At 38.3% G+C, this 18,532-nt stretch overlaps 1 protein-coding gene across 1 annotated transcript; it reads left to right on the top strand.

Annotated features, from left to right (window-relative positions):
- The first annotated feature begins 419 nt into the window (after positions 1–419).
- Positions 420–17,391, top strand: LOC140756585 (facilitated trehalose transporter Tret1-like). Its single transcript, XM_073092113.1, has 9 exons — positions 420–634; positions 6,132–6,241; positions 6,655–6,774; positions 9,230–9,385; positions 13,198–13,365; positions 14,223–14,355; positions 15,836–16,065; positions 16,377–16,571; positions 16,976–17,391. The coding sequence occupies exons 1-9, from the start codon at positions 559–561 to the stop codon at positions 17,258–17,260; spliced, it is 1,473 nt and encodes a 490-aa protein (XP_072948214.1). The 5' UTR covers positions 420–558; the 3' UTR covers positions 17,261–17,391.
- Positions 17,392–18,532: the final 1,141 nt, after the last annotated feature.

Consider the following 18,532-nt stretch of genomic DNA (forward strand, 5'->3'; position numbering starts at 1 on the left):
GTTTTTAGTGCGATTTATTGCGCAATGACAATGTCCAACGTAATTATATCGATCTCTTTCATTTTAGTATGTATCTGTGGCGGATACACACGCCCGTTAATATTTAATCTATCCAATTTATGCGTACCATAGATCGGAATGTGACAATTTCTACTAGTCAAATATTGTTAAATGCCAATCTTTGGTTTGCAAATCAATGGATAGTTTAATGATTAATATTAACGCACTCAACTGCGGTCTCCTTCTCGGTCGGTTTGAAGCAAGAGCTATTCCGCGTCCTTGGTAAACTATAGTGATATTGTTTTAACCTGTACTCAGTTCTTACTTGAGTACGCTCGCTCTATATTGTTACTCACACAATACCTCTCAGCTAAACACCATAATTTACGATTCATTCAACTTTCTGCCATATTTATACGAAAGACGTCCAAAAAACGCCAGTACGTCGGCGATGTAAAGCGTAGCTGACGTGCTCAACTCAGTCCGGGGATTGAATATCCATTTATAAATAATATTTAAATATTTAATATTTAATATTGCCCAATATTATTGTGTAAAATGACGGTGATAAAAAAATATTACGGTGTTTTCAACGAAGGGAGCAAGATTATACAAATTGTTTGTGCAATTTTAAGTGAGTTTTTTTATTGTTATTTTTTTTTAGAAAATTAAATGTGAGTATGTGAAAATTAAATGAAAATTAAATGTGAGTTAAATGTTTACTGTTTAATACGACACCCATTTCTGTTTTAAAAATAAAGATGTTTATTTTTTTGTTTGTCGCCGTCATCAACCCATTACTATTTTACTGCTGGGCTTGGGTCTCTTCTCAGAATTATTACGTAGACCATAGTTAACCTTAGCCAAGTGTGAATTTGTAGATATCACGCACTTTTAAAAGATTTTTAAAGGACTCTTAAGCATGTAGGTTTGACTATGTTTTCCTTAATTGTTATAGTAAATGATAATAAATTTCTAATTCGCACAAAACATTGAATAATAGGCTATCACTACTACTTTTTGTTCGTATTTAATGCAAATTAAGATACTAAACGAGCATTCAATTTCATTTTTTGGTAAATGGTAAATGGTTTTTATAATATAATTATCAAACGATGCAGTCCACCTGATGGTAAGTGGCTACTGTCGTTCATGGACATCTGTAATTAACCCCAGATAAGCTTAGATTCCTACCTGAGGTCCGCCACGGATGCGCCGCTACCCCTGAGGACTACGCTAGTCTGTTTAGGAAAAATATGACTACCTTACCAAACCCTTTAAACTAGAACACAGCAGCCCTTAACACTGCTGCTATTAGGCAGACATAGGTGTGGCGGTAGTGCCACCGGAGTCGAACCAAAGGGGCTTTGAAGGGTGTAAGGGGCACATACTTTTTGGAGGCCTACTTGTTCCAACTTAATCCTCAAGGGCATTTGTTAGCATCTGTTGTCAACCTTAGGTAGATTTCTAATCTTATCTGGGGTTGATTACAGATGTCCATGGGCAGCAGCAGCCACTTATTATCAGGTGGACTACATACTTGTTTGCTTCTTCAATATTATGTAAAATACATTAACATTACGACGTTTCTTAGTATTATATTATCTTATATATAAAATTCACGTGTCACAATGTTAGTTACCGTACTCCTCCGAAACGGCTTCACCGATTTTCACCAAATTTTATATGCATAACAGTAGGTCTGAGAATCGGCTACTATCTATTTTTCGTACCCCTAAGTGAAAAGGGTTGTTCACCCTTAACATTTTTTATTTATATGGCAACACAATATTTGCGGGTCAGCTAGTTATTCTTATATAATGAGTTTTAGGCATATTTTTCTGCTAATTACTATTATTTAGGTAATAATAGTACTTAGCAGAAAAATATGCGATCGTCTTTCGTCAACCCATATTGGCATATTTGTGATTTTATGGAATTTATGTTAATATTCATCTTAATGCGTGTTATTTCCTCTTCTAAGTATACTAGTAAAAAAATCTAACGGTACTCTGTACGTACATTGAAGACTAAAAAACTAACTGACATTGCTACGATTTGTAAATATAAAACTTGTTTGAAGATGTTTGACTTTTTAAAAATCTTGCTAAACTGTTTTATCGATTTCAATTTGTACTTCACGTTGTACAAGATAAAATACTTCGTATTTACTCCGGTGGCACTACCGCCACACCTATTTCTGCCGCAGCAGTGTTAAGGGCTGCTGTGTTCTAGTTCGAAGGGTTTGGTAAGGTAGTCATATTTTTCCTAAACATACTAGCGTAGTCCTCAGGGGTAGCGGCGCATCCGTGGCGGACCTCAGGTAGGAATCTAAGCTTATCTGGGGTTAATTACAGATGTCCATGAACGACAGAAGCCACTTACCATCAGGTGGACTGCATCGTTTGATAATTATATTATAAAAACCAATTACCATTTACCAAAAAATAAATTGAATGCTCGTTTAGTATCTTAATTTACATTAAATACGAAGTATTTAATCTTATATTGGTATATGAATCAAGAAAATCCGTTTACTAGATCCATTGATACAGCATGACCCCCATGTAATAAGCGCCGTCATATACACAGGAGTTCAAGATAAATGGTTTTATTGTTAAAACTACCTAAAAATAGTATAAAAACAAGAACTGACTACTTAAAATATGGTCTATTGTTGCTTCCACAATTTAGATGAATCCAACGATACCATACATTAAAATCGGTCAAGCCGTTTGTTCTGTAAGGCGTTACAAAGTATAAGACATATGTACATACAACCTCGTAAAACATTACCTTCCGCACTTGGGTAAAAAATAGTATAAATTTTAATTTATAATATTATATTATTACACTGACTACAGTAGATACGGACGAAGTCGCGGGCAAAACCTAGTCAACTAATAATAAATAAGAAATCTAAACAGAATGAGATCAGTGTCTAACATCTTGACCTTGATGCGATGGTAGAATTCAACCAGTTTTTATCAATGGACGCTCCTTATAGATACGTGCAAATTATTATTATCGACAGATGATACGATGGACCTTTTTTAGTTGTTTACGAGGGGGAAACCTTCAAAAGGTATCCGGTGCCGTGGGAGCTACGCAGGGTTATGTGGGATTCTTACCGCACTAAAATCCCCCTGGTGGCCGCCCTCAGCGCTGCAAAGAGGGCTCAGGGATCTCCAAAGGAACGCAACCGGAGTCCACTTAGCGCGTTGCCCCGTCGGGCTCCGCCCAAATGAGCTTGACACTCGCCACACCTTCTGTTGTACACGACGGTATGCAACCACAAATACCGCCGTCCTCCCCGGGGTCGCTGGCCGGGCGGTACAAGCTCCTACTCTTGCCGCCTGCAACCCTGGAAACAACCTTTTAGTCGCCTCTTACGACAGGCAGGGGATAGATACCGTAGCCTTATTCTGGTCCCGGAACTACAGGGACAGATACGACGGACCTAGTGAGAAGACTTAACGGACTAAACCCTTACTCGTAGCTAGTGACATCACATATTATTAAAATAGTTATTAATGTATAGAATACAAGAACAATGTGTCTACTCCCTTATGTTTTTGTTGTCCCGCGTGGCGGAGCGGTTACCACACCGGTACGACACGCAGATGGCTTCGGATTCGATGCCCGGCCAGACAGATATCTGAATAATTAATTTAGATTTATGTTCTGGGTCTGGGTGTTTGTGTGTGTCTAAGGCACCCACGATACAGGGGATCCTAGTCTGGCTATGAGCGTAACCTCTAAAATATCAAATAGAAGAAGTGCAGTGTCAGAGAAAGCCTTCTTCAATATACACTTATTTAATCACAGAATATCAAAGACGATTACTACGATCTTTTGAATAAGAATTCCGCAAAGCTATTCCATACATATATTTTGAGCTTTCTCCATGACATATTTGGAACAAAATAAATTAACATTAAAATTCTGGATACATAAATGTCGTTTATCAACTGTCCCAGTGTCGATTTCACTCGAATTTCTCTTTTGTATGCCCAAAAATCAAAAACTGGAGGATAATCCCACAATTTAAACAAAACCACCAGCTTCTCCTATGTTGAAATCCGTCAAGCCGTTTGGGCTGCCAGACGGACCAAAGAATGAGACATGCATACGTACATCGGAAATGGTAGAACCCTCAATGGTTCGACTCTGGCGGCACCATCGCCACACCTTCCTACCTCATAACAGCAGTGTTCAACGCTGCTGTATTTTCGTTTGAAGGTTGTGGTAAGGGAGACATACTTTTCCGAGGCGTTCTAGTTTAGTCCTTAAGAGTAGCAGCGCATCTGTGGCCGACCTCAGGTAGGAATATTTAATCCTATCTGGGGCTTATTACAGATGTCCATGGGCGGCAGTAGCCACTTACAATCAGGTGGACTGCATGCTCGTCTGCTACTCCAATATTATATAAAGAAACATCTGCTCGGAAAACATTACTTTCCGCAAGCATTTAAAAAAATAAATTCTACGTCCAATCCTCTATTGAACTTCTAAATGAAGTCGACCATAGAGTTACTTCACCTGAAGTCAAAATTGCAATGCCTCGTGTAAGTGTCGCTTCACATCCTTTAATCCAGAAGAGAACATAACTTTTAATAGCAGAATAGATGGCAGAAATAGTCAGTTTCGCAAATGGCCATCTGTGCTCAAGTTATTTTATCTGAAGCCGATCACAGACGTTATTCCTGAGGACTAATATGGTCACCTCATCAGGTCGCCTCAGGTAAGTCAGTCGGCATCCAAACCCTTCCACTGACCTCGGTCCTTCACAGTTTACAAAGACGTGATTGCCACAAACTTGCAAGATGTGGAACTTACTCCTGAGGTATTCCCGGCGCGCTATGACACGGCGCTCTTCACAAAAGGTGCAAAAAGAGCTCTTCTTCAAAGCCGGCGATGCATTGGCGAGTCCTCTGGTGTTGCAAATGTCCATAGGCGACGGTGACTGCTTTTCACCAGGTAGCCCTTCTGCCTCATCGTTTATGTACAAATATAAAAGAAAATACCTTTCCGATCAAACCATAGCTCCACCACCTTTGAAACAAAGTGTACTAGTAGTTTCGGCATTTTATATTACATAGAATTGTCAAGATTTTGGGTTTTCTCAAGCAAGTGATAATTGATCTATACAAATAAATAATCTTGTTAACATGGTATACACTAGGAATTCAGTACAAAGTGATTTAAGCGTTGGTTGAATATTGTTAAGTCAACACCGAGTGATATGATGTTATAATAATAAATAACAGGTTTTACTTTAAACCTTAGATTTCCGGTGACATAGGTGCTACGATCTTAGTCAAAGATAAACATATAACCATACATAATACGAGTCCTATACCAGTTCCACTACTGGGCACGGGTCTTCTTTTAAAATGAGAAGGATTAGGCCATAGTCCACCGCGCTGGCCAAGTGCGTATTGGTAGACTTCACATACCTTTGAGATTTTTTTAGAATACTCTCAGGTGTGCAGGTTTCCTAACGACGTCTTATTTCACCGTTAAAGCAAGTGATAAATCCTTAATATCTAATATACATCACTTTGCAAATTTAGAGGTGCTTACTTGGCATTTGAACCTTAGATCCCTCGATTGAGAGGCCGAGTTTCAATCATTAGGCCATCACCAGGACAGGGAGCAGTTGTCTCATTCTTTGGCATGCCCTACGGCTCAAATGGCTTGAAGGATTTTAACCGTATAATCACAGACCTGTATATTTTTGAAGGAGTAGACCCCTTTGTGGTTCGACTCTGGCGGCACCACCGCCACACCTATTTCTGCCTTATAACAGCAGTGTTAAGCGCTGCTGTGTTCTGGTTTGAAGGGTAAGGGAGACATACTTTTCCAAGGCTTTCCAGCTTAGTCCTCAGGGGTAGCGGCGCATCTGTGGCCGACCTCCGGTACGAATCATCTTCATCTAATACTATCAGGAGTCGATTACAGATGTCCAAGGGCGGCAGTAGCCACTTACCATCAGGTGGACTGCATGATCGTCTGCTACTCCATATTATAAAAAAAGGTCTGTGATTATACTATATGTCGTTGAATTCGACATTTTAAACAATCGGACTTTTTTATATAATTAATAAGAGTTTTTTTTTGTTTTCTAGTAAACCTTCCAGTGTTTGCGTATGGCGCTTGTGTGGGATGGATGTCACCGACGACTTTGCTGCTGCAGTCAGACGAGTCACCTACAGGAGAAGCTGTTTCAAATTTTGATGTAAGTTACTTCGACTAATTAAAGGTTCATCCTATTCATTATCCTACATACGCCTGAACTACATTCTTGAAGATGGTAAAATTCTTTGTGGTTCGACTCAGAAGATACCGTCGTCACACTTATTTCTGCTATTTAATCATATTTAGTTTGATTACACATATCCATGAGCGGCAGTAGCCACTTACAATCAGGTGGACTGCATTCTCATCTGCTACTCCTTATTGTGTTATAAAAAATCATGTTAGTTATCTTTTACAAGAATCGTTTTCTTACTTGATATTGGTAAAAGGCTACTCCTTATTATATGAAAAGTTATGTTAGTTATCTTTTACAAATATCCTTTACTTACTTGATATGTGTAAAAGACATCAATGTAAAAGATGCAATCATGTTAATCTGTCTTTCTCTTGCAGATATCATGGATGGCGTCCATATCATATTTCACATGTATACCCTCGGACTTTCTTATGGCGTATTTGAGTGATAAATTTGGAAGAAAATTCTCCTTGCTTTTCATATCAGCGACATGTGCTGTAAGTACCGTTATCATAGTTTTTAGGGTTCCGTACCCAGAGGGTAAAAACCCTATTACTAAGCGTCCACTGTTTGTCCGTCTGTCCGACTGTCACGGGGATTTATCTCCTGAACCGTAATAAATAGACACTTTTATGTTTTACAGAGTATGTAGAACGAAGGCCGCTATAATAAAAAATAGTTAGTAAAAACGAGAAAAATAGATAAGAAAAAATAGAAAAGCTAGAAAAATAGACAGTAAAAATGAAAATAGCTTAGAAATAAAATGGGGTCCCCATATAAGAAACCGCTATTTTTCGAAGTTTTCACTGCAGTACTCTTAAGACCACTATAAAAAGAAATAAATATGTAGATGCAAAAAACAAATATTAAAAAGTAAAATACTCTTCGTATACAGCAAGCATGTATTTTTAATTGGAATGTTATAGATAATAACACTTTTCCCCATCCATGTATACTGAATGTATGAATACTAAAAATACTATTTAAATACTAAATATCTAGTGTTAAAAGCACTGATAGCCTAGTGGTTAAGAAACTCTGCCTCTTGATCGAGGGGTCCGAGGTTCAAATCCCAGGCCGTACCTCTAATTTTAAAGTTATGTGCCCATTATAAATTAATTATCCCTTGCTTAAACGGTGAAGGAAAACATCGCGAGGAAACCTGCATATCTGAAAAAAAAAAAAAAAAAAAAAAAACAAGTTTTCTAAGGTATGTGAAGTCTACCGATACGCACTTGGCCAGCGCGTTGGTATGGCCTAATCCTTCTCATTGTAAGAGGAGACCCGTGCTCAGCAGTGGGACAGTAATGGGTTGATGATAATTATGAGTGTAGTAAATATTTCTTTTTTTTATGATATAGGAGTAGCAGACGAGCATGCAGTCCACCTGATGGTAAGTGGCTACTGCCGCCCATGGACATCTGTAATCAACCCCAGATAGGATTAGATATTCCTACCTGAGGTCGGCCACAGATGCGCCGCTACCCCTGAGGACTAAGCTGGAACGCCTCGGAAAACTCTGTCTCCCTTACCACACTCTTCAAACCGGAACACAGCAGCGCCTAACACTGCTGTTACTAGGTAGAAATAGGTGTGGCGGTGGTGCCGCCGGAGTCGAACTACAAAAGGTTCTACCACCTTCATGGTGGTACGGAACCCTTTCAGTGCGATCGACTCGCACTTCGCCGGTTTGATTAGAATTCACGTGAGTAGATTTCCACACAATGTTTTCCTTCAGTGCTAAAGAAAGTGATAATTAATTATTTAGTCCCTACTCAAACATTATAATTGTAAGTATATTTACATTACATACATACATATTGTATCAGATAGTACTGTTTATTATGCTTTCACGACTAAACAAGAATCAATTTATGTAAATTTTATATGTTGACTAATGGTGAGATTTTAAGATCCCAGGACAAATAGGTTACTTTTTATTACCACGCTTTTTTAGTGTGGGTTGTATGTATGTATGTGTGTATGTACGTATGTAACGGAATCTTCCAACTCGATTTTAACTCACTTTTAACGGTCCGATGAATTTTAAATTTTGAACAATTATCAAGAACCGATGACATTACACGATTTTAATAATTTTATACCATTCTCCTCATCAAGATCGTCAGGAATCAGGATTAATGATTTTGCTTGAGCAATTTTAGCGCGGTTTTTAGGTTTTAATCTTTAATTATTACCCAATTGCGAGAGATAATGGTTTTTGACCGTATGTTTGTCTCATTCTTTGGCGTAGCTCAAACGGCTACACTTATTATAATATATGAGCTTTTACCCGCGGTTCCGTTTGCAGTCAGAAGTTTTTATCTTTCCCTCGGGAACATAACTTCCTTTCGGGATAAAATGTACCCTATGTCCTTTTCTGAAACTCTGACAACGTGTGTACAAAATTTCGTGACAATCGGCCTTGTACTTAAGGCGTGAATGCATAACAAACAAACAAATTCACATTCGTAATATATTCATTAGGACGAGTCATTAGACTTGTTTAAATTGTGATAGTGACATAGATGTTATTTTTAGGCTGTTGGGTTTTTTTGGTCTTGCAATAAGTCTGTTAATCTTAAAAAAAGTACTAGGCCATCACTGCTTAAAGGTATGTGAAGCCTACCAATTAGCACTTGGCCATCGGGGTGGACTATGGCTATGCTTCTCATTCTGAGAGGAGATCCGTGCCCAGCAGTGGGACAGTAATGGGTTGATGATGATGAATAAGTCAGTAACTTAAATTCGTAAACTTCGCAGCTTTTTTTGGAACTTTAATGTAGGTCTTCAAGTCATGTGTTTATTTAAAATTAATTTAAATAAACACATGACTTTGGCGAAATCAGAGACGCGAGACTGGGATTTGAACCTCATCCTCAAGAATTCTAGTTCCAAGCCTAGGCTATGACTGCTTTTATCTTTGGATATAGATGGTAATTTTCTTCACAGGTCAGCTGGATTCTCCTTCTCTCCTCTGTGAATGTATACGTGATGATCTTCGCAAGAGCCATCGTTGGCATCATTATGGGCGGCAGCTTCGTCACTTGCCCGCTCTACACCAAAGAGATCAGTGACGACAGCATCAGAGGCGCTTTGGGATGCTTGGTAAGTTCCTTTGAAGATTTAGGATCTTTTTACGAAGTAGCAAACGGGCATGCTGATAAAATTATGGCAAGTGATGTCTGCCACTCATGGACTCTTATTATCAATCCAACAGGTGAACAGGTTGAAGGTGGTAGAACCCTTTGTGGTTCGACTCCGGCGGCACCACCGCCACACCTATTTCTACCTAATAACTGCAGTGTTAGGTGCTGCTGTGTTCCGGTTTGAAGGGTGTGGTAAGGGAGAAAGACTTTTCCGAGGCATTCCAGCTTAGTCCTCAGGGGTAGCAGCGCATCTGTGGCCGACCTCAGGTAGGAATATCTAATCCTATCTGGGGTTTATTACAGATGTCCATGGGCGGCAGTAGCCACTTACCATCAGGTGGACTGCATGCTCGTCTGCTACTCTTATATTATTATAAAAAAAAACATAAGATCAGATTCCTACAAAACGGCCACAAATGCGTTGCTACCCCTGAGGAGTTGAATCGCCTCGGATAAGTATGTCTTCCTCACCACTTCAAACCGGAACACAGCAGCGTTAACACTGCTGTTATTAGACAGAACTAGGTATGGCGTTGGAACCATCGGAGTCGAGGGTTCTACCACCTTCAAGTATTTTAATAATGTTGATCTGGTTTTAAAGATAGTATATCTGGTTTTAAATATAGTAAGTTAGCTGATGTTATAATGATTAAGTTTAACGTTTAGGTATTTTAGAAAAAGTATTATGGTTCCGTGCAAAAACATTCACATTTTAAAATGCGAATTAAAGCGTAACACTGCTTTTACAGTTAAACTAGTATTTGCCCGCGGCTACGCTCGCAGTCATAGGTTTTTAATTATTCCTTAAGGGACTTCATTTCGGGGTAAAAGGTATCCCTAAGTCCTTTTCTACCCTGTAGTTCCGGGACCAGAATAGGGCTACGGTATCCTCTGCCTGTCGTAAGAGGCGACTAAAAGGGGGCTTCCGGGGTTGCGGACGGCAAGAGTGGGAGCTCAAACCGCCCGGCCAGCGACCCCGGGAAGGACGGCGGTATGTGTGGTCGCATACCGTCGTGCACACCAGACGGTGTGGTGAGTATCAAGCTCACCTGGGCGGAGCCCGACTGGGCACAGCGCTAAGAGGACTCCGGTTGCGTTCCGTTGGAGATCCCGGAGTCCTCTACGCAGCGCCGAGGACGGCCACCGGGGGGGTTTTAGTGCGGTAAGAGTCCCACATAACCCCGTGTCGCTCCCACGGCACCGGGTACCTTTTGAAGGTTTCCCCCTCGTTAACAAAAAAAAAAAAAAGTCCTTTTCTACACCCCTGATAACGTGTGTATGAAATTTCACGACAATTTTTTGTGTAGTTACGGCGTGATGGTATAACAAACAAACAAACTTCATTAGCATTTATGATATAAGTTACGATTTTATCGATGTACGATTGCATATATATAATCGATTTCCTATAAATACGTGAGATTGATTCTCTATGACCTCATTATTGGAACATTTGGTTGAAAAAATCATACATAGCAACATTTTTTGCTAACCCTACACGATTCGTACGAAGTAGGTTTTTTGGTGGTCCTTATAATTCCAGACCAGTGCAAAAGCCTTTAAAAAAGGTAAAAAGTGAAAAAATAATAGTAGAATGAAACCTACTGGCAGAGGAAGACAATATAACAAAAATAAAAAGAAAAATAAATTTGGAAGTACGAGGTTTTTAAGGGTAATAATCGTTTTATCTTGATTTCCGGCAAAACAATAAGACCTATGGAAAAATGTTAAATGGAAAAATTTTAGATAATAAAAATGTCTACAAGTTATATATTTATACTTTTTCATATAACCTAACAAATATGTGAAAAATTCCAATATTTTTTTTTTGGTTCCTTATCTTATGCATACCCTTTACAATAATTTATTTTTCACGAAATTTTGTGAAAACTTACCTTTTTATGTCCTCGGATATTATTATGTATATTTTAGTCCTCGGGAGAAGCAGCTAATATGTGGCCGACCTCAGTACCCTTACCATGAGTTTTTTTACGTTTTAACAAATATGACTGTTTTGGTATTTGTTTACGTATTTGCCCACAATTTCCAATCAGCGCCCCTAGCGGATTGTATCAGAACTATAGTGTCAGTAACGTAACATTAAATGTCTAAATTGACAAAATGGCGCATTATGTTTTCTCTCTCTTTTTTGCGAATATTTGAAGCAGACAGAAAGTCTTGAACAATTACTTATTGTTACTCAGTCTACTGAAGCAAACGGAACAGAATATTGGATTGAGTAAACGTAACGTAATATTGTGGGATGTTGTGAAAACTCATGGTAAGGGTACGGGTAGGAATATATTATCTGGTGTTGATATTAGCATCAGGCGCACTCGTCTGCTATTCCTGTATTCATATATTTTAAACATCACCACCTTCAGATAAAACGAGTACCTAATTTATATTCTAAAATAGATCCTAATGTTCATATTAACGTACGTTATTACGTAATAAATTATCAACTTGCGTCGTTCCTACAAGATAGGACCGGTTACTATTTGACTAGAATTAAAGGATTTTATTAATATCAGTATTTACATTTAACTGATACTTTGTAAATACTTAGAACGGCTTAGTTTTATTGTATTATTATGCTTGAATTACTTATATTACTCGATAAGGTTGACCCCAATGTAGTGACATTGATATAAATAGGTGTTGAACTTAATCATTTTCTTTGTTTAATTTTTATGTAATTTCATTGTCATTAGAGTTTAAAAATTGAACCTTTTGTGGTTTAACTCTGGAGCACCACCGTCACACATCATCATCAATGCATTACTGTCCCACTGCTGGGCACGGGTCTCCTCTCATAATGAAGGATTAGGCTATAATCCACCGCGCCGGCCAAGTGCGTATTGGTAGACTTCACACACCTTTGAGATTTTCTTTTTTTTTTATAAATCTCTCAGGTGTGCAATTTCCTTACGATGTTTTCCTTCAACGTTTAAGCAAGTGATAATTAATTTCTAATTTTCTAATACGCACATAACTTTGAAAAATCAGAGCCTGGGATTTGAACGTCGGACCTCTCGATCAAGAGGCCGAGTTTCTTAGCCACTAGGTTATGACTGCTCTCACACATATTTCTATATAATAGTGTTATAACAGCAGTTTTGAGCGCTGCTGTGTTCCGGTTTGAAGGGTGTGTTAAAAGAGATATATATATCCAAGACATTTTATCTTAGGCCTCAGTTGGACAACTAATCTTATGTGGGGCTCATTACAGAAGTTCATGGGCCGCGGTAGCCACTTAAAATAAGTTGAACTGCATGTTTATTTATTTCTGCTACAATAAAAAAAGTTTCAAACTGAAAGTCAGAGCTGTGGGTAGGTGTTTTTAACCGCTCATGGCATAATTCTGAGTTTATTCCCTTTCGCGATTGTTGCAGCGCATATTATTTTAACAACACTAGGTAATTATAACCTTCTTTGTTTTGTTTTTCCCTTTTGATTGTAACGTTAACGTTTTTTTTTATTTTTAATTATAAATTGTATTTGTGTTTGTGTCCTTTTTTTTCAATGTATTTTTTGATTTTCAACTTTGTATGTTTAGTTTTAAAATTGTATTGTGTTCTGCAATTGTCTTGAATAAATGATATTATTATTAAAAGGTGGTAGGTTTTGTGGTTCGATGAAGGAGGCACCACCTATATAAGCACTGCTATTTTTCGCTTTTATAGACCGTTGAATGTCCGAAGATATTCTTTTTTTATTTATAGGGCCTGTATTACTTTTATACTTAATCGAAACTTTACTTGTTTTCAGGTAATCCTTTTCCAAACATCTGGAAACTTGTTCCTGTACGTCATCGGGGATATACTAACATACAGAACAATACTGTGGATCTGTTTGTCTCTACCCGTCTTCCACCTGATAATCTTCATGATGATGCCGGAGTCACCGTCGTATTTAGTGAAACATGGAAATGTTGAGGTAATCTAATGTTACTTTCACTATCACCAACCCTAACCCAGTTTACTGCCATTAGTATGATAATACACGGCAAAACTGTGTAATGAAAACACAATAAAATAAATATTGTATAATCTTATTCAAGGGTTTGAAATAATAAAGGTAATAACAGCAGTGTTAGGCGCTATTGTGTTCCGGTTTGGAGGGTGTGGTAAGGGAGACAGACTTTTCCGAGGCGTTCCAGCTGAGTCCTCAGGGGTAGCGGCGCATCTGTGGCCGACCTTAGGTAGGAATATCTAATCCTATCTGGGGTTGATTACAGATGTCCATGGGCGGCAGTAGCCACTTACCATCAGGTGAACTGCATGTTCGTCTGCTACTCCTATAGTAAAAAAAATATATACACAAGGCGTTACAAAGTACTTTTAATCAATCATACAATCGCATTTATGGCCGATATAGGTAGGAATATATATTTATCTGGAATTCATTGCATGGACGCCACTGGCCACTTACATCAAGTGAATTGCATGCTCGTCTGCTACTTTCTATTATATTTTTTATACTATAGGAGTAGCAGACCAGCATGTAGTCCACCTGATAGTTAGTGGTTACTGCTGCCCATGAACATCTGTAATCAACCCCAGATAAGATTAGATACTTCTACCTGAGGTTGGCCATAGATGCGCCGCTATCCCTGAGGACTAAGCAGGAACGCCTCGGAAAAGTATGTCTCCCTTACCACACCATTCAAACAAAAACACAGCAGCGCTTAACACTGCCATTATTATTCAGAAATAGTTGTGGCGGTGGTGCCGCCGAAGTCAAACCACAAAGGATTCTACCACCTACGAAATAAGACAATGATAAACTTGCAGGAAGCACAAAGAGTGCTAGCTTGGCTGAAGTGCAGACAACCAGAAGACCCAGTTATCTTGCGGGAACTAGATCGCATCAAGAAAGAACAGATGAAGGATGAAGAGGGGTCCAAATTTTTGCTGAAAGATATCGGTAAGAATTTTCCGAAATAAAAATGGAAAATCTTTCGTGGTATTACTTAGACGCACGATGACCATTCTACCGTATAATGAGCATTACTATGGTCTAGTTTGTAGGGCATGCAGAGACTTTTAAGGACGTTCTTTACTCCCCAAGGGTAACAACGTCCTTAGAAATGGAAACGACTTTTCGTGTATCCTTGGAGTCACGATCTACTATTGTGACTCCTAGAGTCACAATAGTAGATCGTGACTCCTCACACGATGACTAGTTTTGACTACAAGTTGTCGTGTCTTTCGAGTCGAAATAAGCTGGCTACTTGACTTAGGAAGAGCCAGAGTTTCACATAAGAGAAACCTCAGTGCGTTCCTTTAGTGATCCCAGAAGAACAAAAAGTCCCCAAGAAGGTCGGATATCTTTACTAATATACAAAAACCAAAAAAGGAGCAGGAAAGGCATTTATCAGACCGCAGATCCATTTCCATTTGGTTATAATTACAAGTGTTCTTCATTAGTTACCTTCAGATATATAGTATGCTCGTTAACTTTAGTTTAATCTAAAAACATAAATATTTATACAGAAACATCTGGTAATGCGTCAACAGTAATTTTTACTGTTGCGAAATTATAATTTACTTCACATGTCTGTTCAATAACACATCATACGACACTCACATAAGAAGATAAATCGAAAGTACTTCAAATAATGAATCAATTATGATCAATTTAGACGAGCGAAACAAGAGGTTGACCGAGGCCGTCCAATTTAAATGCGTCAATTGGTATCTTGTTGGTAGCACATTTCGTTTTCATTCTGTATTCGGTGGCTTAATTTATTATATAATGGATTCTTCTACTGTCCTTGTAATTTTTGTAACGCTGTAACATTCCATTTTCCTTCTTGTAGAAGTAAAGATATCGCTGTTGTTCTATCAAATGAATTTTCTAAGACAGACTTACTTTTATAGGTTGTTTACAAGTTAAGTCCTCCAGAATGCCTTTAACAGCCAACTTCTGAACTTCAGGAGAAGGTTTATTATACATTCCCTAAGTTGCGCCACTCCAACTGGCCCTAAATTCTCCGAATACAGAATAATATTTTCACAGGGTCGATATTTTCATTGTTCATTCGTAGACTACGACGAGTATTTGCGCTATACCACAAGAACTTAGAAGGTGGTAGAACCCTTTGTGGTTCGACTCCGGCGGTACCACCGCCACACCTATTTCTACCTAATAACAACAGTGTTAGGCGCTGCTGTGTTCCGGTTTGAAGGGTGTGGTAAGAGAGACAGACTTTTCCGAGACTTCCAGCTTAGTCCTCAGGGGTAGCGGCGCATCTGTGGCCGACCTCAGGTAGGAATATCTAATCCTATCTGGGGTTGATTACAGATGTCCATGGGCGGCAGTAGCCACTTACCATCAGGTGGACTGCATGCTTGTCTGCTACCCTTATATTATAAAAAAAAACATTATTTCTCATAATTTCCAGTGACCAACAAGATCCTCTTCAGAGCATTCTGCATAACCATGGTAATAACGCTGGGTAGAGAGATCTGTGGAGCCATCACTGTGCTGAACTTCGCTGGAGAGATCTTCACTATCGCTTCACAGGGCGAGAGTCTGCTGCTGACACCGAACCAGCAAGCGATGATGCTGGGCGCTGTGCAGGTCGCTGGGGCTATGTTAGCGTCCAGCATAGTTGAGAAGGCGGGGAGAAAGGTTAAAACAAAATCCAATTTACTTATAAAATACTTATTTTGATGTTGAAACACTGGTAAAGGACATTTAAAATGACCTATGTCGTCCACATGAACATTTTCAAACAAAAAATGTAAAATTCAGAATTAGTTCATGACGGTCCTTCATGCAGGAAAAGTGCTGTAATTAAACTTTTCATACTTTTATGTCATTGAAGCAAGCATACTTTATCCTAAGCGTGAGAAGTTGCAATTCATATCACCACTAAACACTACTAATCGCCAATTTTCTTTTTGTCTCTATATCGATTTCACTCATTTTTTAAATTCCAGAGTCTCCTCTTCATCACGTCTCTCATCTCTGGGCTAAGCATGTGTGCCCTCGCCTCCTGGTTCGTGTCACGAGACATGGGCGTCTTCGCACCCACTTGGCTGCCGGTCGTCACCCTCTGCGTTTGCATCTTCTGCGACTCGTTAGGCCTTCAGCCTATTTCTGTGGTGATCACTGGAGAAATATTTTCGTATAAGGTTGGTAAAATCTTTTTTAGTTCTTTCTGTTGACCGAAATGCAGTGGGTAATGTTTATCTGCCGTATACATTTATGTATGTCTCATTCTTTGGAATACCAAATAGTCCAAACGAGTTGTTTTTTTGTACAAACAATATGATTACTAGTTTTATTAATTTTCAGTTGCTATAACCAATCACTAGTTTGTAATAAATTACGTAATTATGTCAATCGGACAGATTTTTATAGTGCAGTTATAGATGTTCAAGCTTAAAAATATATATAAAAAAACCGTTGTAAGTCTAAATGGAAGTTTTGCGAACAAACAGTTGGTATTGTGTAGATATATGAATGCTATTGTTACGCTTGTTTCTATTATAACTAATTCTGTTATCTGATTTCTGTTTCCTGTTTCTCATTACAGTACAGAGGCACTGTCTTAGCGATGACTATGTCCTGCGCTTCCCTCTTGGCGTTCTTACAACTTCTCTTCTTTAAAACAATCGCCAACTCCATCGGTGTCCACGTGGCTTTCTACTTCTTCGGAGCCGTCTGCCTTTCAACAGCGTTGTATGTGATCATAGTCATCCCTGAGACCAAAGCGAGGCATTTAGAAGAGATCTACGAGGACTTGAGGACGAAGAAAGAGAAGGCGAGAGATAGAGAGATAGAGAAAGATAAAGAAGGGAATGAAGTTACAGCAGTATAAGTTTTAATGTGATAATGAATTGTGTGATGTTGAGGCAATCTATACATATCTGTTAAAGCAATATTGTAAATCTACATTTACACCTGTACATATTATTTTTATATGGAAAACAATAAACGTTTGTATTTTTATCTTATTTTTATGGAACAGAATAAAAATACGATATGAATATACTGACTCCCAAACTATCTATTTAACAAATTTTGTATATTTCGTCTGATTGATTCAAACGTAATAATTGTTAAGTAGTGTGCAATCCTCTCAGGCACACTGTAAATTTCTGACTCTCAGTTCTTTAGTTCCATAATTAACACAGCACTAGGAATAATTGTAAAGTTATGTAATTTAACAAAGTCGCTTGCATTCCTGACAGTAATGATTGCTGTCCTTGAACATCTGTGAACCTGAACAGCTTCTACCTGAAGTCGATTATAGATGTATTGCCATTACTGACGATTATGACGGTCGCGTTATAGTCAAGCGCCATACACACCCATCCGTCGAAACAGAATTACTTCAAATCAAATCAAATCAAATCAAATCAAATCAAATCAAATCAAATCAAATCAAATCAAATCAAATCAAATCAAATCAAATCAAATCAAATCAAATCAAATCAAATCAAATCAAATCAAATCAAATCTCTTTATTTATGAATACAGTTATTAAAAACACAGGTATTAAAAACTTACATATAGTGCGCTATATTCCACCTTGTCAGGTATACATACTTCACGCTGACTGATACAGTTATATGAGTAGAGTTAATTCACTACAGACTGGAGTATAACGTCAAACACCCTTCATACGTTTACTACTAATTGTATCTTTTTTAGATAGACGGAACTACTTCGTGCTAGAAAAAGGTATAGAATTAGAATTACATCATTACAAACTGGAGTAAACAGCCAAACACTTTATACTTTTTCTGTTCGTTTTATAGCCTTTAGATGAGGAAAATTGTCTTGTATTTTTAGCTTCTGTATCCCGTTATTTGGTAACGCTGGTGTTTCTATGTACATGCCAAGTACAAAAATAAACGGTTTATTTTCATATTGCTGTCTGACCGTTGAAAGGTGCTCTTTGTATAAAATAGACGTCATTCAGGAGTTTGGTTTTAGTTTACAAAGAGACTGAATCATGCTTTCAATGTTCATTAACTGTACTTGCTTGTTTTCGGACTTTGGACTATCAGATTTTAGATCAAAGCGTATGCTAGATTTAAATCTGAAGTTTGAACTATTCTGGAGAATGGAAAGATTGGTTATGGAA

This window comes from Epargyreus clarus, unplaced genomic scaffold (genome assembly GCF_041222505.1).
Source record: "Epargyreus clarus isolate Ecla_fem2 unplaced genomic scaffold, WU_Ecla_fem_2.2 ptg000035l, whole genome shotgun sequence".
Classification (NCBI taxonomy): domain Eukaryota; kingdom Metazoa; phylum Arthropoda; class Insecta; order Lepidoptera; family Hesperiidae; genus Epargyreus; species Epargyreus clarus.